The sequence below is a fragment of the Balearica regulorum genome, chromosome 19 (genome assembly GCF_011004875.1).
Source record: "Balearica regulorum gibbericeps isolate bBalReg1 chromosome 19, bBalReg1.pri, whole genome shotgun sequence".
NCBI classification, from domain to species: Eukaryota; Metazoa; Chordata; class Aves; order Gruiformes; family Gruidae; genus Balearica; species Balearica regulorum.
Window position 1 is genome coordinate 4,884,428 of NC_046202.1, and position 23,555 is coordinate 4,907,982.

At 41.9% G+C, this 23,555-nt stretch overlaps 2 protein-coding genes across 9 annotated transcripts in view; one reads left to right on the forward strand and one right to left on the reverse strand.

The window, feature by feature from the left end:
• Positions 1-15,800, forward strand: part of NCOR1 (nuclear receptor corepressor 1) — a 73,632-nt gene extending 57,832 nt beyond the window's left edge. For 4 of the 8 annotated variants that reach the window (XM_075771212.1, XM_075771213.1, XM_075771214.1 and 1 more), the window contains 17 exons: positions 467-723; positions 1,077-1,437; positions 1,972-2,196; positions 2,496-2,705; positions 4,247-4,396; positions 4,941-5,114; positions 5,563-5,728; positions 6,015-6,511; positions 6,964-7,092; positions 7,652-7,809; positions 8,060-8,283; positions 8,715-8,852; positions 10,854-10,993; positions 12,216-12,269; positions 13,323-13,544; positions 14,115-14,297; positions 14,548-15,800. In XM_075771212.1, coding sequence (XP_075627327.1) covers positions 467-723; positions 1,077-1,437; positions 1,972-2,196; positions 2,496-2,705; positions 4,247-4,396; positions 4,941-5,114; positions 5,563-5,728; positions 6,015-6,511; positions 6,964-7,092; positions 7,652-7,809; positions 8,060-8,283; positions 8,715-8,852; positions 10,854-10,993; positions 12,216-12,269; positions 13,323-13,544; positions 14,115-14,297; positions 14,548-14,735 — 3,476 coding nt within the window. In that variant the 3' untranslated portion in view covers positions 14,736-15,800. Of the gene's footprint in view, positions 1-466; positions 724-1,076; positions 1,438-1,971; positions 2,197-2,495; positions 2,706-4,246; positions 4,397-4,940; positions 5,115-5,562; positions 5,729-6,014; positions 6,512-6,963; positions 7,093-7,651; positions 7,810-8,059; positions 8,284-8,714; positions 8,853-10,853; positions 10,994-12,215; positions 12,270-13,322; positions 13,545-14,114; positions 14,298-14,547 lie in introns of those variants that run through there. The other 4 variants (XM_075771216.1, XM_075771217.1, XM_075771215.1 and 1 more) reach the window with 3 other exon arrangements.
• A 2,758-nt stretch (positions 15,801-18,558) lies between these two features.
• Positions 18,559-22,695, reverse strand: TTC19 (tetratricopeptide repeat domain 19). Its single transcript, XM_075771221.1, is given in 11 exon segments — positions 18,559-18,874; positions 19,389-19,551; positions 19,852-20,006; positions 20,204-20,298; positions 20,810-20,871; positions 21,131-21,187; positions 21,749-21,787; positions 22,014-22,124; positions 22,236-22,309; positions 22,387-22,575; positions 22,578-22,695. Coding segments are annotated over 11 exon segments (1,182 nt in total). The 5' UTR covers positions 22,681-22,695; the 3' UTR covers positions 18,559-18,740.
• Between the last annotated feature and the right edge of the window lie 860 nt (positions 22,696-23,555).

Sequence of the window (23,555 nt, forward strand, 5' to 3'; positions counted from 1 at the left end):
CATTAGTAACTGTGTTAAAGGTGGAGCTTATTTTATTAAACATATTTTCAGAGCATAAATCAGCAGCTTTCTGACATGCTGTATACAAAGCTAATCTGTAAACATAGCATTTATTTTTTTTCTTTTTGGAAAATAGACTTTTAAAATATAAATTCTTGGTAATTAGCACTCTTTTTTTTTTTTTCTTCTACTTCTTAATGAACATTGACAATTCCCCAGACCTCTGAAGATGTACCCCGCTGCCTTTATTTCAGCATCTGAAATAAGTTGGGATAATTTCAGTAATATATTGAATATTTGTTCAGTATTATTTTTGTGGTGATTTTTTAGTCTTCAGAATATATTATCACAGGTGATAGCAAACCAAAGTTCCAGTATTATGACATGTAGTTAGTTACTCTGTTTATGAGAAGAGAGACTTAGTAATTATTAGTACCAGTGATGTGACTCTCCCTTTCTATAAAAGGCACACCACGAGCAACAGCTGAAAGTTTTGAAGAAGGCTTGAAATACCCTAAACAGATCAAGAGGGAATCGCCTCCCATAAGGACATTTGAAGGAGCCATTACCAAGGGAAAACCATATGATGGAGTCACTACTATAAAAGAAATGGGTCGTTCCATCCATGAAATCCCACGACAGGACCTGTTAAGCCAGGAGAGTCGCAAGACTCCTGAAATGGTGCAGACAACCAGGCCAATCATAGAAGGCTCCATATCTCAGGTAAATACAAAAAGCACTACTAGACTCATGCAGTTACTTACAGACTCAGTAGTGAATTCATTCAGGATATTTGAATAATCACAAACAGAGGAGGGGTGGTTTATTTTAAGAAGGCTACCAACTTATAAAACTTAAAAATATTTTCTGTGTATTAGAAAAATCCTCACACTTCACCTGCAGGGAACACACTGGCAAGCAAATGTGAGAGAACTGACAAGTAACAATCATTAAGATCCTCTGATGTGGTAGAAACAATGAACTATGCTATCAGCAGTGTGAATTTGTTTGTTTGTTTATTTGCCCAAGTGAAACATTGGCAGAATAACCTTACTTGATCCTTTTCTCCTTTTCAGGGCACACCCATAAAATATGAAAGCAACTCTGGCCAGTCTGCCATCAAACACAATGTAAAATCTTTAATCACTGGACCAAGCAAGCTACCCCGTGGAATGCCTCAGCTGGAAATGGTGCCAGAAAACGTGAAGGTGGTGGAGCGAGGAAAATATGAAGATGTGAAGACCGGGGATGCAGTACGTTCCCGTCACACGTCTGTAGTCAGCTCTGGTCCCTCTGTTCTCAGGTCAACTCTTCATGAAACTCCCAAATCACAGCTGAGCCCCGGGATTTATGATGATACCAATGCTCGGAGGACACCTGTGAACTATCAGAGTCCAATGTCCAGGAGTTCGCCTATGATGAATAGAGTTAGTGAGGGTATGTTATTCCTATCGAGAGTAAGACAAAAAGTTTAATGATTTAATTTTAAGCTTACTTTTAAACTGGTTTCTGTAATCTATTCTACTTTTTTTTATTCTAATGGCTTCTCTCAATTTGGAGTATGGCTAGAAAGAATTTTAGAAGGCTGTAAGCTGTTATTGAAATAAGAAAATGAAAATATGCGATATTGTAACATGGAGGTGGGAGGGCAATTCAACCTCAACTTGCATTTGATTATGGATCACATTGACAGTGTTCCCTACAAGGGTGATGTTTTAAGGGCAGAAGCTATTCCTGAGTTATAGAGGTATTTAGATGAGGAAGATAATATGGTGAAGTGTAAGCAATCTTAGTTTTAGGATTTAGATTTTTCACCAGAAATAGTTTGTGATATAAAATATTCTCTGTGATTTATTGTATTGTATCTAGAGGGTCCTCTAGAACATTCCTTGCAAGCCAGTGTATACTTACAGCTGAATTTTCTATTGAAAAATATGCATTTCATTAATTTGGGGTTTTCATCGGTTTTAGCTGGAATATCTTCTGGGAAGCCAGCAAATCATGAAAGGAAAAACACGCTTACTCCGACACAGAGGGAGAGCGTGCCAGCAAAATCTCCAGTCCCAGGGGTTGATCCCGTAGTGACTCACAGTCCTTTTGACCCTCATCACAGAGGAGCAACTCCTGAAGTCTATAGGAGTCACCTCCCTCCTCATTTAGATCCTGCTATGCCATTTCACAGGGCTCTGGATCCTGGTAAATACATTTGTGTTGGGTTTTTTTTAGTTTTAGAAATATCGTATGCTTTGATGCACAGAAAATATACCTTTATAAATTATATATGGCTGTTGATAATTGCCTTTTAAACACACGCTGTTGTGTGTGTTTTTTCTGTCCACATACAGTGCATAAATGCTATTGTCATTTATTTGGCACTGGCTAGAGAGAATTGATAGCACTTCTCATTGAAGCTATATAAACATCTGAAACTTTCATTCGATATCGCTTGTACTGTTTCCTCAATCTTCTCCTTTTTTCCCTTCCTTCACCCTCAGCTGCTGCTGCTTACCTGTTCCAAAGGCAGCTCTCACCCACCCCAGGCTACCCAAGTCAGTATCAGCTTTACGCGATGGAGAACACACGTCAGACAATCCTAAATGACTACATTACCTCACAGCAGATGCAAGTCAATTTACGACCTGATGTAACGAGAGGATTATCTCCTAGAGAGCAAACTTTAGCTCTCCCATATGCAGGAGCAAGAGGTATGTCTGTGTTTTTTCTGATGTTCTTTAAAGTGTGTTTTGGATGTGCAGTGTGGTTGGGTTGATTGGTTTGTTTGGTTCATTGTTGTTTATAAATATATGTGTCTGTATGTATGGATGCATGCATGCATACAGGTATTTGCAGGTGTTTGCAAATGACTTGTCATACATCTACCAGGCTTTTGTGGATATAAAGGAAAACTACGTATGTAATCAGTATTGTTAAAGGGAAGGCTGTAAGACTTAATAGTGTTCAAGAAGCTAGACTGTTTTATGCTATTTGAAAGTGATATTCAGAAGCGTATTTAACTCATCTTCAAACTTCAGAAAAGAGAATTATATCAAAATGAGAGCTTCTTCAATATGAAAATAAAAGCAACAGCTAAAAGGGTAAGGTTTGTGAAAAACATGGTGATTGTTTAAAGATGTTATATTATAGAGTTAGCAAATGTGTGTGACCTGTTGCGGGGTGGGGAAAAGCCTAAATCAATCTGGACATTTAACAGCAGCAGGAAGGAGCTATTAAAAGTAAAAAGACATCTCACAAAAGTGTAACTCTTCAAACAAAGAAAACTGAAATCTTGCCAAGTTAAACATAAGACTATAAAGGTCCAAAAAATTGAGGAGCTATTTATAGAGCCAAATGAACTAGTAACTTTTTCAGATACACCAGAAGCAAGAAACTTGGTGAAGAAACTGTAGGAACTGATAAATCATCAAAACTCAGAAGTAATGCTTTAGAAGATAAGGCCATTACAAAGAAGCAAAGCCGCTTCTTCGCAACTCCATTCACTGTGGAGATATTTATGTTTCTATGATGGAGATTTTCTTTATGGGACATGAGTTTTAAGAACTCTTTCACATTGAAATGTTGAGCAAAGTCTTAGAACGAAATAATAAAATGTATAGTTATGAATCCTGGGGTTCATTCTCCCAGAAGTTACAAACTTAATAGGAAATAGTTGATCTAGCAGCTTGGTTACTGGATATGATAATCTGTCTATCGCTTAAATTGGTTTTGATAGTTATTGGTAAAATGGAAGATAGCAAATGTGAGGGAATTAGGCTGGTAGGACTGGTTATCTTGGGGATAAGATATAACATCTTGTAGTGTTTTTAATTGGTCAGAAAAGAAACAGTAAGTGGGTTTTGTAGTAGGGGAAGTTATATTGGAGTTCCAGTGGGACCTGTGTGTTTCATTTGATTTTATGAATATAAAAGGTCTGGAAAAGGGAGTGAATGATGTTGGGTAATTTTGCTAAAAGATGGGATTATTGAACAGAGGTGAAGTATGTATTTTTCCAAAGGGCAATTAAAGGGAGTGCTAGAAATGCAAACTCTGACTTAGTAGGTTCTTAAATTGCTGCTTGCCAGATCTAAGAGAGTATAACCAGCTGGAATATAGTTCTGCACTTGCCTTATTTTTATATTTTGTCCACTAAACATTCACTGCTGACTGTTACCAATGAACAGGATATATAATGTGTGGACTATTGGTCTGTCCTTGAATGGCCAGTCTTACGTGTGTCATCCCCTAACAGGAATTATTGACCTGAACAATATGGCTCCCACTATCTTAGTGCCCCACCCTGGAGGAACAAGCACACCGCCCATGGAGAGAATCACGTATATCCCCGGTACCCAGCTTACGTTCCCTCCCAGGCCTTACAATCCTGCTTCTCTGTCACCAGGTAAGAGCTCTTATGATTTGGTGGTCTCTAATCATCTGACACACTGACATAATTTACCATCTTTATTTAGCTTTCATTAATTACATGTTTTGATGTTTTCTCAGGTGATGCTTTTTGCATGCACTTCTCACTTGGATAGCAAAGGTTTTCTTAATTATATCCTTATAGTTAACATTAACAGCTGAAGAGCACTGGCAAATTCAGAATTTGCCTCATTCTGTCAGGTCTTCATTTATAGCCATTTGATTATGATTTCACTAACCTCATATTGCATGTGTTGAAGAGTGGAATTTGGGTCTATAAGCTGTCTAGTTTCTAACTGTATAGAAGCCACTTTAGTAAAAAGCTGTTGAGCGTTCCACTGTCACTGTATGTTAATCATTTGTCTTCCTACATAAGTGGATAGTCTTGAGTGAAATGAAAATGTATTTGGGAAATTTTGCTGGAAGTGGATGGCAGAATATATAGGCAAGTGCTTACATCAAATTATGCTTAACTTGAGTATCTCTTCTTGCTACTTCATTTTATCTTGTGGCCCTTCCAGGACACCCTACACACTTGGCAGCTTCTGCAGCTGCAAATGCTGAAAGGGAACGGGAAAGGGAGAGGGAGAAGGAACGGGAAAGGGAGAGGGAACGTGAGCGAGAGCGGGAAAGAGAACGAGAACGAGAGAGGGAGAGAATAGCTTCAGTCCCTGCTGAACTTTATCTTCGACCAGGTGAGTGCTCATTGCTATGTTTGGATCAGTTGTCTTGTAGAATGTAACTGCTCATTTTCTATAGCCGCTGTTAGCAACATGCAGCTTAATAACGACACGTTACACAGTTTGGTTTTAGTCTGCACTTAAGGCAGGTTCCTGTTACCTAGCAGTTCTGGTCATAATTGCAACTTCTGCAAGTACCAGGCTTCTTGATCTTTCTCTCACAGCAATGTAGTACTGAGGGAATGGTGTGAATCCCAATTAGCACTAGCACAACCTGTGTGTCCTGTAGAGCATTGTAAACAGAACGCTACCATTTGAATGTTTAACACATACAGTCACATCTAGAGTGGTGGAGTCAGCTGGGAAAGGACATGGAGGAGACAGTATCAATCATAGTTCTGCATTGTTATAAGAGTGATCTCTATATATTTTTGCTTGTTCCCCTCTGCTCTCTGTTCTGCAGGTACAGAGCAGCCTGGCAGACCTGGCAGTCATGGATATGTTCGGTCCCCGTCCCCTTCAGTTAGAAGCCAGGAAAACATACTGCAGCAAAGGCCTAGTATTTTTCAAGGAACCAATGGGACGAGTGTAATCACACCGTTGGATCCTGCTGCTCAGCTACGTATCATGTATGTTTTATAAGTTCCTCTTGCAGAGATATCTGTTCTAATACTTGAGCTTATTAAAAGGTACATTTACCCTGAGGAAAATCCTACAAGATGAGGATATACCACTGTCTGATTGTGCTTGGATTTATCGGAAATGATCCAATGCATTTTCACCAGTGTGGTTTGGATAGAAATTAATGTCACAAAAGCTTCACTTTGTATGTATGATATGGCTCTAGTTTTTGGTTGGTTGTTTTGGGTTTTTTTTAATGTGATATAATTCAGAATATTCAATGTTTGCCAACAGGCAGCTCACCCCTGGAGCTCCCTCTATTACTCAAGGGTTGCCAGCTTCCCGTTACAATACTGCTGCTGATGCCCTTGCAGCACTAGTAGATGCTGCAGCCTCTGCTCCTCAGATGGAAGTTGCCAAAGCAAAAGAGAACAAGCATGAAGGCACCAGGATAGAAGAGAATATGGGACGCCGGTCAGCTGTGGTTACTGAACAGCAGCAGCTGGAGCAGAAGACACTGGAGGTAGAAAAGAGGCCTGTCCAGTGCCCCTATACATCTGCAAATTTTTCTGGTGGCAAGTCCCAGGGACAGTCTTCATCAGTAGTCTATTCAGAGGCTGGTAAAGAGAAAGGACCTCCTCCTAAATCCAGGTACGAGGAAGAGCTGAGAACTCGAGGAAAGACCACAATTACTGCTGCTAACTTCATAGATGTGATCATCACTCGACAGATTGCTTCAGACAAGGATGCACGAGATAGGGGCTCTCAAAGTTCAGATTCTTCCAGTAGTTGTACGTATCTTAGTAATTATCTACTTCTTTACTGTCTGTCTTAGCCTTTTAGGGAAATAATAATATGTAAAATGATTCTGATGTTTAATGATAAAATATTCAGCTCTGCATAGCAGAAACACTTCATAGACAAATACAGGTTTTGCATATAGTGACTCAAGATCCTGGCAAAATCAGGGTTGTTTGCTTTATTCGGATTCCATACTGCAACATGAAATGCAGGATAAGACGACTAACCTGATCAGAGGTCAGGAAACCTAAAATTATTTGGTTTATCTTGGAATGCTGTTTTGTGGAAGTATGTGCATTGCCATGGTTATCATCAAAAAGACAGTGTTGTGACTTTCATTTCACTGGTGTCATTTTAATGGAAGCACTAGTGTTGCTATGTATAGGCAACAAAAATTTTCTGTGATATTTACTGTATTCCCCAACCTTTGCTTGACATTCAGTATCCTCCCACCGGTATGAAGCTCCTGGAGATGCCATTGAGGTGATTAGCCCTGCAAATTCACCTGTACCTACGCAAGAAAAGCTACAGCCCTATCAACAAGAGACACCTAAACCAAGCCAGTCAGAGAGTAAGTTTATCTGCATCTGCTTATATTTATCAGCTCCATAGACTCCTAATAAAGTTAAAATATCTTGGGAGTCTTTAAGTGACTTCTTCCCACATTCTTAACTTTTCAGAAACTTTTGTTGGAAGTATGTCGTTGCAGTGATCTGTGGGAAAACTAGAGCAAATGTATTGGAACCGACACTTGGCATTAAGCAGAGCTCCTTTACCTTACAGTGTAGCTGATTTAATAAGAAATTTATTTTCAATATGTTCTTTAAAATTACTTCACATTGGTGTCAATGCCCACAATTTTTTACCTATCAGTAAAGCTCAAACTATTACAGTACAGTTTGCAGATGAGAAATCAGTTGAAATTCACTTGCATCATGGAATGAAGCTTTATTTATCTATTCTAAATTGTAGGGCCTGTATATGAAGGGGGGAAAGGTGGTTATCACACAGGATACCTAAAAATCTAATGCAGAAACACCTCATCTTTTAAATTTGTAAGCACAGAACTTTCAAACCTTGACGTTTCAAGAATACCATCTTAACAGCCTGACCTTTTCTTCTTCGATCAGATGACCCAAACAGGCAATATGAGGGGCCGATTCACCGCTATAGGACACAACAGGAACCCCCTTCACCCCAACAACCTACACCTCCCACTTCCCAAGCAGAAGGGATGGCACATGTGCCCAGGACCCATCGACTTATCACCCTTGCTGATCACATCTGTGTAGGTTTATTTGCATACATCTTTTCAGATGTGAAAAGTTATATTTTGATGATGAAAACACATGTTTTGGAACATAATACAAATTCTGTAATTATTAGTTTTACTTTGAGGTTATTATATGATAATGTGTGTGAACTTATAATCATCTCATTTGTTGCAATCGGGCTCATATTCATCTAGTTCACAAATACATACCCTCTGGCCAATGTCTGACCAGGATCTCTTTTCTATTTTTTTTTGCCACAATCAGCAAATTATTACACAAGACTTTGCTAGAAACCAAGCAGCTTCTCAGGCTTCTTTGCAGCCTCCCACCACTACATTCCAGAATTCCACCCCTGCTCCAACGCCTGTTTCAACCCGGGCAAAGACATCAAATCGCTACAGCCCAGAGTCACAGTCACAGTCTGTCCACCATCAGCGGCCAGGTGCTAGAGTGTCACCTGAAAATCTGTCTGACAAGTCCAGGGGAAGGTAATGCACGTATTCAGTTTAACTGCAAATTTAATTAATGCCCAAATACAATATTTATAAAAAATAGCACAGTAATCCTGATGTAGATGAGATGTAGAGGTATCTTTTGGTCTTTTTTTTTAGGCAACATCTGTCTTCCACTGGTTTTGACAATTGCTTGGCTCCATAACATACTTATAACTGTTTTCCCTTCACTTCTTATGCTTAATTTCCAGTCCTTAGAGAGGTGAAGATGTTTATTAATTTAGAACTTATCAGAGTCATTATGGACAATTCAAAGTCATCTTTTTGAGACTTCCAAGCATACTAAAGCATATAACGTATATAACTAGACATAAGTAGTTATGTAACAACTGGAATGCAATTACATCTGTTGACTACTGCTTTACATGCATTAAGAGTTCTTACCTGTCTCTGAATTATGGATGTAGACCTGGAAAATCTCCGGAGAGGAGTCATGTCTCTTCAGAGCCCTATGAGCCAATCTCACCACCTCAGGTCCCGGTTGTACATGAGAAGCAGGAAAATGTTCTTTTGCTTTCCCAAAGAACTGAACCTACTGAACAGAGGTATGTGTAAAACTGAATTTTAAAAACATTATTCTGGATCTTTGTGCTGCAAACAGTATCTTTAATAAAGAGTGGTTTAAGCGATCTTCCTCTGGTACCACAGGCAAGTTGTTAATCGCTGTTGATCTTTTTGCACTAGCGTTCAAAACTTGCTACGAAGCCTGAGTGAAATGTCATCTCTATGTGCTCTGTCTTAAGCTTCTTGGTGCAAGCGGTGTGTTCTATGTCATACCTGATAGAAAACATTATAGCAAAACTCTTTGTGGGTGCCAGTTTGATAAAACTGAAGTGGTTTTCGGGAAAGGTCTGTTTTCTGCAATTTTTATTAAATAAGTCAGGCTTGTCCTGCCTGATCGGCTTCCTGGATACTGTCCTGATGAAGTGAGGAGGAACTCTGGCTTCCAACACTTACTAGAGCAGCTTGTCACATGAAATATCACTAAGCTAAGGAGCTTAATTTCCAGGAGGTGTGAACGTGGGGTGTCAGGAGGTCCATGCATCGGGCAGCCCTGTTTTCCAGGGCTATTTGTCAGTCTGCCAGATCTGCAACATAAAACTACATGGGTTCCCTGGCAGACTGTATCGGTGCTGGTGTCTTCAAATGTCTGGCAGATGCACGTTGGAATGGATGCTCTGTCATGTACTCTGCTGCTGGAGAAGGAATAGCACCCACCGTGCTCACCATGTTGTTATTTAAGGCTCATGCTGGTGAAATGGATTAATTTTTTTTGTTGTTGTTGTTTTTTTCCCCCTCCGCTCTGCAGTTGCTGGCAGGGTTGTTACAGTCCATGATGAATGGTAGCTAGATGTGAAGGGGTTTTCAGGAATGTGGTAGGGAAGATTGCACTTTTTAGAATTTTCAGGATCTTGGTCTAGAAAACCTCTAGAGTCTTTGTCTTTTTTACTTTATTTTTAGATTATTTTTTAATTTCAGTATGGGGTGGTTTGGGGGTTTTTTGCAGTTTTTTGTTGGTTGTGGGGTTTTTTTGGGTTTGGGTTTTTTTTAATTAAAGCTGATTTGCCAGATTGCTGCTACTTAAACAAACTCAAGTATTCTAAGCATCACAGTGAACATAAAGTCGATCATTTTTATCCACTTTTGAAAACAGTGCAAGTTGTTCATGACCCTGATACTAACTTAGATTTTTTCACCTGAATTTCTTCATGCTTTAGTTTTGGGGGTGGGGGGGGGGGGGGGGTGTTTCCTTAAAATTCTGTAACTGGAATACTACTGTTTTTTATCATCTTTATAAACAGCCTAAAATTTGCATATTTTAAGGTCTGAAGATAAAATGCACCCCTTGACAGTTTATCATTTACTTCAGCAATTTTTTTTACATTAATGTGACAGAAATTATGTGCAGAAAGTGTGCCAGCTACTGTGAATGTAAAATTGATAAGGGGTGTGAAATACAGAACATGGATCCCTGTCTGAATTTGTGCCATGGAACAAGAATGGCTAACTGGCAGCTCTTGAGCCAGATTGCAGTCTGTAAGGTTATTTTACCTGGTTTCTAAGAATGCCTGAAATAGCTTATTTGCTTGGACCATGTGTGACAGGGTGGGTGAGCAGATTTAAAAAGAAATATGTCCTTTTTAGTGGCATACTGGGGATGAGTGAGAAGATGATTGTAAATAGGAGCAGCTAGGATGAATATTTGGGCTTCTAGCTTAAATATTTCGCCATCTACCAATTTGCAGTGCAAACTTCAGCCAGCATGCAGGTTGCAAGGCAGAAGTAGGCACCCTTGAGATAATTTGTAAGAGCATCATCCTGTACCACAGACAACGGCATGGTCACTTTTTCTGTGAGCCTGTTACCTGGATAAAGTAGATGTTCTTGGATAGCCATTAGACTTGTCCATCCCCAAAAAATAGACTGAGGGAAGAGTCTTAAAGCTCGTATGAATGTTGGCAGTTTCTTCCTGACTGCTTTTGAAAAGATTTAAATGTACATCTTGAAAAATGTTCTCTCTCTCTGACACTTATCGGTCTTGGCAGGACTGACTCTCGCTCTCCAGGTATAAGCTACCTGCCTTCGTTTTTCACCAAACTTGAGAACACTTCACCAATGGTAAAATCCAAGAAACAGGAGATATTTCGAAAGCTGAACTCATCTGGTGGAGGTGACTCTGACATGGGTATGCAGGACTTGCCTTTTCACTGAATTGTTCTAGCTTAAGCTTTACGTGACTGCCGTCCTATCCTAAATATATTTCAAATAACATATGAATGAATATAAAGCTATGAATATAAACCACATAATTTATGACCAAAAACCTGAAAGATTTTTTTTTCCTTTTTTTTTAAATGCTGATGTATGTAAGACTGTCACATTTAAGCTTTTCAACGCTTAATTTGAGAGATGGAAATGCTTTCTGAAAACTACAGAAAAAATGTGTTGTTCTTCTTAACTTTGTGTCTGTAGTTTGCTTCGTATCAACATTAACTATTACACATTTGCCTTTTTGGAAAGATGTTTTACAAACTGAATGTTTTGTGTTTTCTTGGTCCTTATGATTATGGCTGTTAAAAAGACATTTTAATATAGTTTCAGTAACGGATACTGATATGGTGGAATATGATACTAGAACTATATTTTTGTTTTTCTCTTAGAAACCTTAACAGAACTTTGTATCAAAATTATCAGTAGTAAGCGTTTAAGCTGTTTGTGAACTTGATACCTAACAGAAAGTGTTTGAAAGTGAATGCTCTTGCATTGAGCAACAAATTAATCTCATCCTAAGAAACAGGGCTGTGTCAGTAGGGGTTGCAGTATTCTTTTCATTGGATCCCCATTGTGTGCACGATAGATTTTGCTCTATTGAAAATTTTGCGTGCATGCTTGGCATACAAACACACTTTCCATTGCTGAAATTCATTTATATATTGAATTCAGTGTTATGGTTGAAAATGTTTATTCTCAAATTGGACTTAATACAGGTAACGTTGGGGGTGCGGATGCTTAACCATTCAAAGTTGCTGTCATTCTTTTTTTTTTTTTTTTAATACATACAAATACTCAGCCTGTAAGATTTGTATGTTCAAATATGTATTTAGCAAATCACATGCAGCTTTGCATTTTAAAGTACATAGATTGTGAAACTTAAAGTCAGTCTGCTTCCTGAAGTAACATCTTTAAAAGAACACTAGCCATGACCATATAAGATACTTTTACCCTGGTATAGATCATTTTCCTGAGAAGACATAGATGCACATTCATCTTAGAAGATTGAGAAAGAAAAACCAGAACATTGAAAATAGTTCAAAGTAATTATACCTTGTGCATTAGGACTAGTAATGATCACTTGTAGTGATAATCAATACTGGAAAACTCAATGAAATGTTGTACTTTAATTGCAGCAACTGCTCAGCCAGGGACTGAAATATTCAATTTGCCAGCAGTCACTACCTCAGGTAAGATTTTCAGTAGAAGAAACGACATATGTTTCAGAATAAATAAACTAATTTAATATCTTCCATGTATATGCTTTGGGGAGTTCAGTAAATGAGGAAGATGATGAAAATTTAAAAAGTAATATCCTATGTGAAAATTTGTTTCCTGTAAAGCAAAAATGACCAAAGGAAGTTTCAGAAAATATTTTAAATGGGAACTTAGGCAAAAATGTTTTATTTCTGTGTGCTCTGCAAATTCTACACAGAGGTAGTAATGAAATTGGTTAGCATCTCACTTAAATTTAAATACAGTATAAACTTGAGCTTTGTTCATTAAGTGTAGTTTAGTTTATAATCTGATCTGTTTAAAATAATAACTTTTTCTATGATAAATACTAAACACCCTCTACTTCCTATGAGACTGGGAAATTAAACATAACCCATAACTGTGTTAACAAAGCGAGTGAGGCAGAGAATTGAACTGAAATGTGGGAGATAAGAACTGCCAAATCTGAATCTTGAGTTGTACCACAGATTGATTTTACATGATTTTGGCTAGTCGCCGCCCTGTCTGGTATAGTGTTTCTGTCTTTTAAATGGAGAAAGTACCAATCTCCATTAATTTAGATGGAAGACAAACTTTTGGAATAAATATTTGCCATGTATCACATTTCATAAAACACACTAGTATGGATCATTAATGAGAGAAGTATTTCTCTGGTCTCTTCTCTTACAACTGAATAACAACTGCAGATTTTACTTAATATGCTATTACAATCAGCATGCTCAGCTTCCTGTGCTATTAAAAAAAAAAAGTGACCTTCTTGCAAGTAGTCTGACCTGTAGTGGCACTACTGACGTAGCTCTTCAGTGTTTGCTGGCATGTCTAACTTGTAGTCATTGTGAGCTGCTTTGGAGCATGTAGCTTTGCATTTTAAAAAATCTCATCTTTGGGTTTTTTTCCCACCTTTCTGCCTCTCTCTAAAATCTTTTCCCATATCCCTTTGTAATTTCTCTGAGATGTTTTTTGCCTCCCCTCCCACCTTTCCCTGTATGTTTTCTTTTATCTCCCAGGTGCAGTCAGTTCTAGGGGTCATTCCTTTGCAGATCCTGCCAGTAATCTGGGTCTGGAAGACATTATTAGGAAAGCATTGATGGGAAACTTTGATGACAAGAGTGAGGAACATGGAGTTGTAATGTCACAATCCATTGCGGTAGCACCTGGCAGTTCCAGTGCTGCAGTATCAGCAAGTAATGAGACGCGTAGGGAAGAAGCTAATCCATCACCAAATTCAGGTGAGGTATTGTAGCTCCTAAATATTTAATGGTCTTAAAGAAAATAAAAAGAAATTAAGGCTTTGAGTAGATTTGGTGTCACTGAAAATCACTGTCTTTCCTCTGGAAGTCACAGAGATGGTGTTTCCATTCCGTCTAGTGGTCCTGGCTTTCGGAATGGTGCTGGTGACTTCAGGAGCATTAGCCAGTATTTCTTGGAGAGTGACAACACTGATGAAACAGGGAAGAGCTAACAGGGTGTATTAGATACCTGAAGCTTCTCAGTGGTTTGAAAATGTATGTGTCATACATCATCTGTAAAGAACATGTGACAGTGGGAACTGGCTTGAACTGAAAACATCTCCCTTCCTAAAAATAGAACTATAACTCTGTTGTGATAAGAAGAGGCATTTTCTAGCAATAGTATGTTAGAAGATGAGCCTATATGGTCACTAATTGCAGTAAATCAGCAGCATGCCAGAAGGCACCAGTGTGAAACTCCTGTTGGCTGCTACGTAATAATTTATAGAAACAGAGAGAGGCTAAAATGCAGTGTAACATTCTTGTAAAATCTGTCCCTTCTCTTTCCAGGAGGAGGAGTCAGCAAGCAGAAGCTAATTGGCAAGTCAAACAGTAGGAAGTCTAAGTCTCCAATTCCTGGACAGGGATATTTGGGAACTGAAAGACCTTCTTCTGTCTCATCTGTGCATTCAGAAGGGGACTACCACAGACAGACACCAGTGTGGGCCTGGGAAGACAGGCCTTCATCAACAGGTGAGAAATGTTTTTCTTTCAAACCTAATGAATCAGATGTGATATTTGTGGGAAAGTCAGATGTAGACATATTATAACACTGGTATATTGGTCAAAAGATTACAGCATCTAGATCTAGGTTCCAATATATGAGGATTTTCTGAAAACAGATTTTCTACCAGTTGTCACAAGCAAAACCAGACTATCTTTCAGATACAGATCTCTTAGAACAGCTCGTGGTTTTGACTTGGAGAAACTCTCTTTGATTCAGGTTCGACACAGTTTCCTTACAACCCATTGACGATGAGGATGCTCAGCAGTACACCACCAACATCAATTGCGTGTGCCCCACCGTCCATGAGCCAAGCAACCACTCACCAACAGAACAGGATATGGGAGCGAGAGCCTGCACCACTGCTTTCAGCACAATATGAGACTCTGTCTGACAGTGATGACTGAACTATGCAGATAATTTTTTTTTTTTTTTTTAATTTGCGGGTCAAAAAAAGAAATCTATTTTTGACTTGTGCCCATAGAGACTTTCCAAGAGAGCAAGGGCCACACAATGAAGAATTAATGGAGAGTCCATTAAATGCCTTCTGCACAGGCCATGTGTTGGAGGATCGTGATCAAGAAGGTTGACTTACTAAAGATAAATATGTAAAGAGTTTTTAAAAATGTGGACTATTCCTGTTCTACATCTATTTGTAAAGAAAACCATAATGTCTTTAAATCATTCTTCTGTAAATAGAGAGTACTTTTTGCAGTGTTTTTTCCCTTGCTATAGTATCTGGTGTACTTATGTTCAAATCATTGCCTAAACTTTGGGGGTCATTTTGTAATTTTTTTTAAGCATTTTCTCCAGTGTAGAGTACTCTTCATAACCCTAGCCTCCCTACCCGCCTAGCCTAACCAGAACCCTAGCCTCCAACCAGCCTAGCATTGTTGCCCATTTAATGCCATGCCACTTCTTGCAGGCATTGTGCTTTTATATAATTTCTTTTCCCCTAGACACACTTTCTCAGTGGTGTTCGAGCTCTTGTGAAAATGTTGATTTTTAAGACTGACCCCTTAATGAATTCTGTACATTAACATAGTCCGGTTCGCTGGAATAAGATGATATATTTCTTTGAATTTTAAATTCTGCCACATTGTAAATTTTTGGTGCAGTTGGTTTTATTTAGCAACACTGCAGAAATATTATTGCATGGGTATGTTATGGTTCATTTTTAAAAGGGTAAAAAAAAAAAAAAAAACCAAACCCAACAACAAAAAGAACAGCTTCTGGAGGCATACCTCACTGTTATGCACACTGGGAATTTTACCTGTGCCCCAAAAGCCTATCTTAGTGTTTTCTGTTTCTGCATTGTATGCAGTCAAAACAGGCTACTAAATTTTACTGTCATATTTAACCACAGCAAATGGCTTATCTGAACAGAGGCTCTGGGTGGGTTGATAAATCCTTTAAGAAGAAAAACCTCTACATCCCAAGTTTAAATAAAACAAAATGCTTTTATAGAATAATTGAGCAACACACGAGTCAACTACTTGGCTTCTGTTACAACCAGTTTGAAATAGGTACTGTGATTTTTACCTTCTTCCAGTCTGATTTTAAAATCTTTATGTAATAATTATTTTAAAGTCTGTGTCCCCATCCCAATCCCTAGCCCTATAAGCAAGCTTTTGGTGGAAGTCCTTACAAATGCTTAGCTTAACTCCTAAAGTGTGCAATACTTGTTAGGGTGATTTTTATTTTTAAATCGTATATGGTACTAGGAGAGTCTCTATAATCATTCATCTACCACTGTCTGCTATGATATGCTTGTAGCTCATGTATACATACATCTGGTTAGCGATATCACAAGGTGTCCTGACATCCATCTTCAAGAGCATCTTATTTTTTGCTGCACTGACCTCAGGAAGTGAATTTCAATCTTCTGGGGTAGAAGGACTGATTTACAGATAGCACTGAGTTGGGGGGTGGCATGGTCTGTCAGATTCCAAACTGCTTTTGCATCTCATCAACAGAGTCTTTGCCCTGAAGTTATTTTCCAGTCAAAATATTTTGAATTCAACACTGTATTTGCGATACATCCTATGGAAGGTACAATGCAGCTGTGCAACCTTAAGCTGTGTAAGCTTTACATCTTATGGAAGGACTGTAATAGTCCAGTTACAGAGTTCTGTACTTCTTCCTGTTTGTATCAATAGCAAATTTGAGTTCTTTGGAGGAAAGCCTTTTTGTCCTAAGTGTGGGAAAGAAAAAAATCCAAAGGAACTCATTTGGAAACTTGACACTGTGTTGCAAATACAGAATTATTTTGCTACTTTTTTTTTAAACACTGCATCAGAGTAGATCGGTTGGTGGTCTTTAATCTCCTTGCAGTCTTTCTCTAAGATTTTTCTCACCTTCCCATCCTTTACCCTTCTGGCTTAAAGTAGTGAAATTTTCATCCTGTTTGTAGACCTGTGCTCTTATTTTAACTTTTTTGTTCCCACAGCAACATATACTGGAAAATGAGGTGATCTGTCCTTTTTGTAGATCTAAATTTGGAGTGGAGAGTTAAGTTCCATTCTAAAACTCACTTGTTCTCACTTTCTTAGCGTAACAAATACAATGTGAGAGAGGCATGTACAGACAAACGTCCTTGCTAACTGTACAGTAAGTATAGCATGTTCATTGCAAAGCTTCGTGTTATTGCTGCTGCAGCAGCAAGATAGCCAAAGTAGAATAGTCATTTTCTCCTAAGATACAGCTTGAGTGGCATTTGCACATAAAATGTTGCTGCTTTTTTGTTTGTTATCTGAGTTCCAACTTCTCCAGAGCAAAAACCTCTCCAGAGCCTAAGTTAGGGTTTACCGCAATTCCAGTAATTTTCAAGTATGGAATTACATCTGACCTGTTTCAAACAGGAAGGTGTTTGTAAATCATGTTTACAAAGTGTAGTTTACTACAAATTTTTAACTGATTTCTGATCAGCGCTTTCACAATGGTTTCATCTTGATATGTTTTGTGATTCTGATATGAAATCATTTAAGACTTGAAAAACCCATGCATCATAAAACTCAACTTTTTTTTTTTCCACACAATGTCTTCAGTAGACAGTGACTTCTGGATTCAGACCAATCAATAAAGGGGATCAGTTCTCCATTTGCTTTTCCTGTGTCTCCCTCTTGTTTTGCAGCATCCTGCTATGTTCATGAGAACAGGCAAAATACTTCCCTTAGGGGGTGCTGCAGGGTTCCCAGTTAACACTGCTGGAGTGTCTGAGGTCTGCCACTTAAAAACAAAACCCAGAACTTTAAACGATCTGCTCTAATGTGTTAGAGCCTTTCTGTTTGTACAAGCATGCCTGTAACAGCCCTATTTTTACTTCCTAGCTTGCTGAGATCAAAGCTGTATATGTGACTTTAGTCTTTCCAGCTTCAGCGAACATCTACTGTAGAAAACCTGCCTGCCTCTTGTTAGCTCAGAGTTAAGCAGAGCTAAAGCCACTAATACTACTGTAAGTAAACCAGTAATGATGCAATTAACATTAAGGGTTGTACCAACCAGCTGAAGTTTGTGCAAATGAGAGGTTAAAGTAATGCTTGGTTAGGGACAGAATTTTACTGTCTTAACTAAATAACTTCTGGCTTATCTCCTTTAACATTAGGCTTCCCTGCAGAGCAGACCTGAAAAACTCCGTTGTATGAGCAGGCTGCTCATACTAGATTCACGTGAAGGCATGTAGCTTACAAACCTGATGGTTTGTACAGACCAACAGGAAGCCTCAGCACTCTAGTACTGACCTGTCCCAGAAAGGAGGACAGCTTTGGTGCTTGGTGTGCCCTTCACTGGTGGTAAGGTAGCAGTGTTTTATTTCTGACAACAGCTCTGTTTTGGTAACAGTCTCACCCCTCCTCTGAGAGGGCATGTTCTATCTTTGGATGCTAAATGCTTTGAAGAAAAACACCTGATCTTCAGGCAACCTCTGTGAAAAGGACAGGGAGCTACAGCTCTGTCATAGGATGGGTACAGTTTGGGAAGTTAATACATACTGAACTGTAGCACTGGCAACAGTACAGCCTGTTGTGCTAGCCAGCATCTAAAGAGACACAATTCCTGCCTGTTCTTTTTCATGACTTAACTTTAGAATGACCATGTTTTTACAACTGATTACTTCTGTGAACAGCCAGGAATAGCAAATGACTACTCCCAACTTAACTACCAGGCTAGACTTGCACTTTGCTGGCAGTCAGGACAAAGTTAAAGCACTCTAACCATGGACTACACCACAAATTTTCATAGTTAACATTTCACACTTTATTTTGGGCTAAGTTGTTAGGCAGCCCTTCTTGGTAAGCAGTCAAACTCCTCATTGTTATTCCCCTGGAGAATTGCACTAAACTGGTCCCAGGGTGCTTGTAGTGACCAACCCTTGCTGCTGTCAGCCACCTCTAGGTTGGACTCAGCGGCTAAACTTATTTGGAGCCCTTTCTCCTCTTGGCCAGCTCAGCTAGTTCTTCTTGGATATGCTGGACAGAAGCAGCATCTCCCTTCTGTTGTGCCTGCTTGAGAGCTTCTTTGTATACCTGTTTTGCTTGTAGAAAGTCTTCTGTAGCAAGAGGAAAAAGCAGCAAACTAGCCAATTACATCACCCATTTTCAGAGTCCCCTCCTGAAGCTGACCACAGGCAAAGGACGTGCCAAAGACTAATTGGAACACTTCAAGAACCAGAGAGGTTCAGAAAACACACAACATAGGGTGCCAACTATGGTGCAGCAATGATGATGGGGCAAGGCACTGCTTCAGCATTAAGATCTCATAGAAAGTCTCAAGCATGGCTTCTGTCCTTTTGAAACCACTTACTGTACATACAGGACAACAGAAACACAATCCCCTGGCAACCCTTTGAGTCAGATGCACCAGTACTGCATTTATCTTGGACAGGATCCTTCAGCAGCTGAATTCAATTTGAATGCAGCACAGGATGCCCACACAAAGTCAGCAGACCTACTGCTTAAACTAAAAATAGTAGCACAAAAGTAACACTACAGTTCAATCCTACAATGCAGGTATTTGCGGTCAGCACAAGCACAGTGACATAGGCTGGACATTTATTTACCTACCTTTGTGCATCAGAATTGCTGCCAGGTTATTCAGCACCATGTGCTCCTCAGGGTGCTGAGTCTCCTTTGCCAGCTCAGCTGCCCTCTTCACATAGGAGTAGGCCTCATCATAATGTCCCTGAGCATCCAGTACAGTTGCCAAGTCATTCATCAGGACCACAGTCTGCACCAGGACAGAAAGGGAAGCCTCAGAGCAAGACTTGTGTAGAAGTCTGCAACAGCAAGAGCACCAGATTCATACCCATCGCACTAGTAAAAGCAGTATTTCCCAGAGAAGCTTTCAGCAAGAAAATGCCTTATATTTATATATCAGCGTGCTGCATGCTTATTTTTCCTGGCAGGAAAGCAGAACATAATTTAGTGCTGTGTACATTTGATGCCAGCAAAGCTGCTTTTAAAGCTGCCTCATTCCCTAGATTAGCCTTTCTTTCCCTAGTAGTCCAACTACCCTTGTACACATCACCTGTGGATGAGTCTCTCCCTGAACATCATTTGATATCTGCAGAGCCTTCTCATACATTTTTTGGGCCACTGGGAGCTGGTTAATGTTTAGGAGATAGCGAGCGTAGGAGTCTAGGCTCATCCCAAGCAAGAGACGGGTGTTGGCCTTTTCTTCAGCTGCAAATAAAGAGGAGCGGAAGTGATCACTTCTGCAAGATCAAGCATGAGTCTCCATCCTACAACAGCAGGAAACTCATGCAGTGTGAAGACAATGGATTGACATGAAGATGGTGCTTAGGCAATATGGAAAGCACCATCAAGAACAGGGAAATGGAGAAAAGATGAGAAGCCTCTGGCAGACAAGGCAGCCCCACCTGGTAAGACATCCTCAGGCAAGTCCTTTTGCTTGGCAATCTTCTCCTCCAAGGTCAGGATGCAGAACTCGTAGCCAGCCAGGGCTAACTTGTGCCTGCAAAGTGCAACAACTGAGCAAAGCTCCTTCTGCCCCTAAAGGGATGGATGTGAACACCTTCAATTCTAGAGGGCCTGTAAAACAACTTTGCCCCTTCACTAGCCCCTTCTTGCCCTCAGCACTCTCTTCTTGACCATGGCCTGTTCCCTTCTCTTGACCCATGGGCAAAGGCATCCAAGAGGTGGACAGGCCACCCTCCCCTCCAAAAAAGGCCAGCAACTCATGCCGATGCTCCACTAAAAAAAAAAATGAAGCTACAAGTTACCAGCCACCAACTGCTTCAAAAGCCTTCTTTCCTGTGAGGTCTGGATTTAAGACTAAAGAGCTACCTCCTCCAGGGCTACTTCTGCCCTAAGCTGGGCAGGTCATAACAGCACCTTTGTGTTGATGGTATCTTGTCACATCAAAGCTTCCTCAGGCACTCTATTCTTAAAGAGCCTCTGCTTGGCCACCACTGCCACTGTGACGCCGAGATGAAAGCAAAAGATGCCTTTAGCAGGGAACTCACTGTTTCTGAGCAGCATAGATACTGGCCAGCTTGAGGGACATCTCAAGGATTGCATTGTCATCCTGCCACAAGGACACATAAGGCAACTGTTACTCTTCTTGCATCTCCCCAACAGAAACATTACTTTGCCAGAGAACAAGTTTAGACCTTGAAAATGCCCATCCTGCTGTCTCCAGAGCTGCCATCCCCTTAACGGAAGTTGAGAAGCTGGCAAGCTCATAGCTAGTATTGTCTTTTTCCAGTAGGAGGTATTACAGCACAAGAAATAAACCAAAGAATTGTTCATACTTCCCCCTGAAAGCCCTTATCAGAAGAACCTACCTCCTTTGTGTCCCCTGCAAGCAAATAGCTCATACTTGCTTTGTAGAGCTTTTCTGCCTGAAATGAGAATTTTGAAAGACTACTGAGGAATGATGGCACTTAAACAAAAGATCTCTACCCTTTACAGAGGCAGACTACTGGGAGAAATCTGTCTCCCTATTTGTGAGGTTTACATTGTATGTCAAGGCCAGTCAGAAGTGAAAGGCTAACCGGAGCCCAATGGTACCGCCAACTAGTAGGGTCCTTCCAGTTTCTACTTTAGGACTCCCACACCAGCCATGAGTTTACCACATCTGTGTGCCTTCAGGGATTTCCTGCATTCTCTTGGGACACCCACCTAAATGCCTGACTGTGGCATTTGACAGTAATTAGTATTCCTTCCCTTGCACACCGTGTTGGAGCTCAAAATTTAATTGTGAAAGCATCTTTCTTAGCAGCATGTGCTCCAGAGACTGCAGTCCCAAGGCAAATTATTCTGCTTTATACTGGGAGATCTCTGCCTCGCAAGTCTCAGCATGCAGCTTGTCACAGCACGCTGCACCTCCACGATCTTACACAAGACCTTGCATAAGATGTCAGCCTCTTAAAATTCAGGGGAAAAAAACCCGAGTTACTCACATTGTCCAGCTGTCCCCGCATGAAGGCCACGTTTGCCATCTGGAAAAGACAGACAGTGCTGAAGCCCGACAAAGGCTGTGGGGGCTAGCCTCAACACAACTGCTGTTCCTTCTACCACAGCCCCGGCATACAGCACTACAGCCCCCACGAAGGGAACTGCGGCCCCACGGTGACTTCTAGCCCGGAGCAGACAGCCGTGGGTCAGCCCCGAGCAGGAGGGCGGCCAGGTCAACCCCTGCCAGCCCCCCCCGCCCCGGGGCCTCACCATGCTGTAGGTGTAGATGATGGCTTTCCTGTTGTCCGACTGGTGCGCCAGCCCCAAGGCTTCGTGCAGAACCCGCTCGGCCTCCGCCAGCTCACCCTTCATGACGCTGAGCTGCAGAGACGGGAAAGCCGAGGGGCAGGTCACCGGCTCCGCGCTGAGGGAACACACACACCCCCCGCCCCGGCCGCCATGTCCGCGGCCCTGCAGGGGACTGCGCCTCACCTTGGCTCTCTTCAGCAGGAGGATAATGGCGTCCTCGCCGTCCTCCTCGGCGTCCCTGGGGAAGAGGGAGACGGCTGAGGGGCGAGGGTGACCGCCCCCCCGAACCGCCCCCGGCCCGGCCCGCAGCGCCCCGGCCCGCCGCCCGCCTCACCTCCCAGGAAGCCCAGGACACCGCCGCCCGGCCGGGCCCACCGCCGCCGTGGCGCGAACCCCGTCCTGCCGCCGGCCTCCTCCCCGCGGGCCCCGCCGAGCCAGGCGGTCCGTGGCGGCGGGAGCCCCGCGGGGCAGCGCCGGGCGGCCAGACGGCACAGGGCCCGCGGCACCGCGGCCGCCAGCATCTCCCCCGCGGGCCCTTTAAGATCTCGCCCGCGCCCTCGCCACGTGATGCGGGCCCTGGCGTCACCCGGGGCAAAGGGCGCCTGTTGCTATGGAGACGCGCCCTCATGGCTGCGCGGCCACAGGTAGGCCCGGCCCTGGCCCCGGGTTCGCCGTCCCGGGACCGCGGCCCTAAAATAGCTCCGACGCGGCTCCACCGTGCCGAGGGAGCCCCTGGGGACCGCAGCGGGGAGCAGCCGCGAGCAGCTGCCGTGGCTCTCTCTGCTGGGGCCTGGCAGCCGCCGGCCCTTCCCTGAGATACTCCCAGCGCGGCACCCGGGCCCCGGGGCAGCCAGGCCGCCCTGCTGTGAGGGCGCGGGCGGCGGCGGGTGGGCCGTACGTCCTCCTCTGCCGGGAACTGCCTTGGCCCAGCGCAGGGACGCTCCAGGCCAGAGCCTCTTCCTGTCGCTGGCTGTATGCCCCCCCCGGTCCCCTCCACGGGGTGTGTTTATACATCAGGGTATCTGAGAGACACTCGTGTGTTTTTGAGAAACCCTTTGTGCCGAGAACGTGTGAAAAACATGTTTCAAAAGTTGCTAAAGATGCCCTTTCCTTGGCCTTTCCATCACATGGTTGAGACAGAGTACTGCCCAGATAAGCCATCCTGGTTTATAGTATCTGCGGTGACCTTAATGATTTCCCACTATCTCCTGCTCTCTTCTCTCTTGCTTCCAGTCATGAGGTCCGTGCCAATGAGATGGATAGTACCTTGCCAGCAGTAGCAGAAGAGCTTTTGAAAGAGATCAAAAAGGCTTTTCAGGAGACCTCGCACGGTAGGTAAAGAAAATCGGACCCATCCCAGCAGGCGCTGGTGCTGTCAGACCTTCAGGTAGCAATGAGTGTTGTGGGCCTCCCCTTGCATCTTCTGCGGACTGTCGCGTAAGGGGTGGCCTTTGCGTTCAGGAGGGGCAAGTTGTATCAGGTGTTTCTAGCTTTTGTGTCACT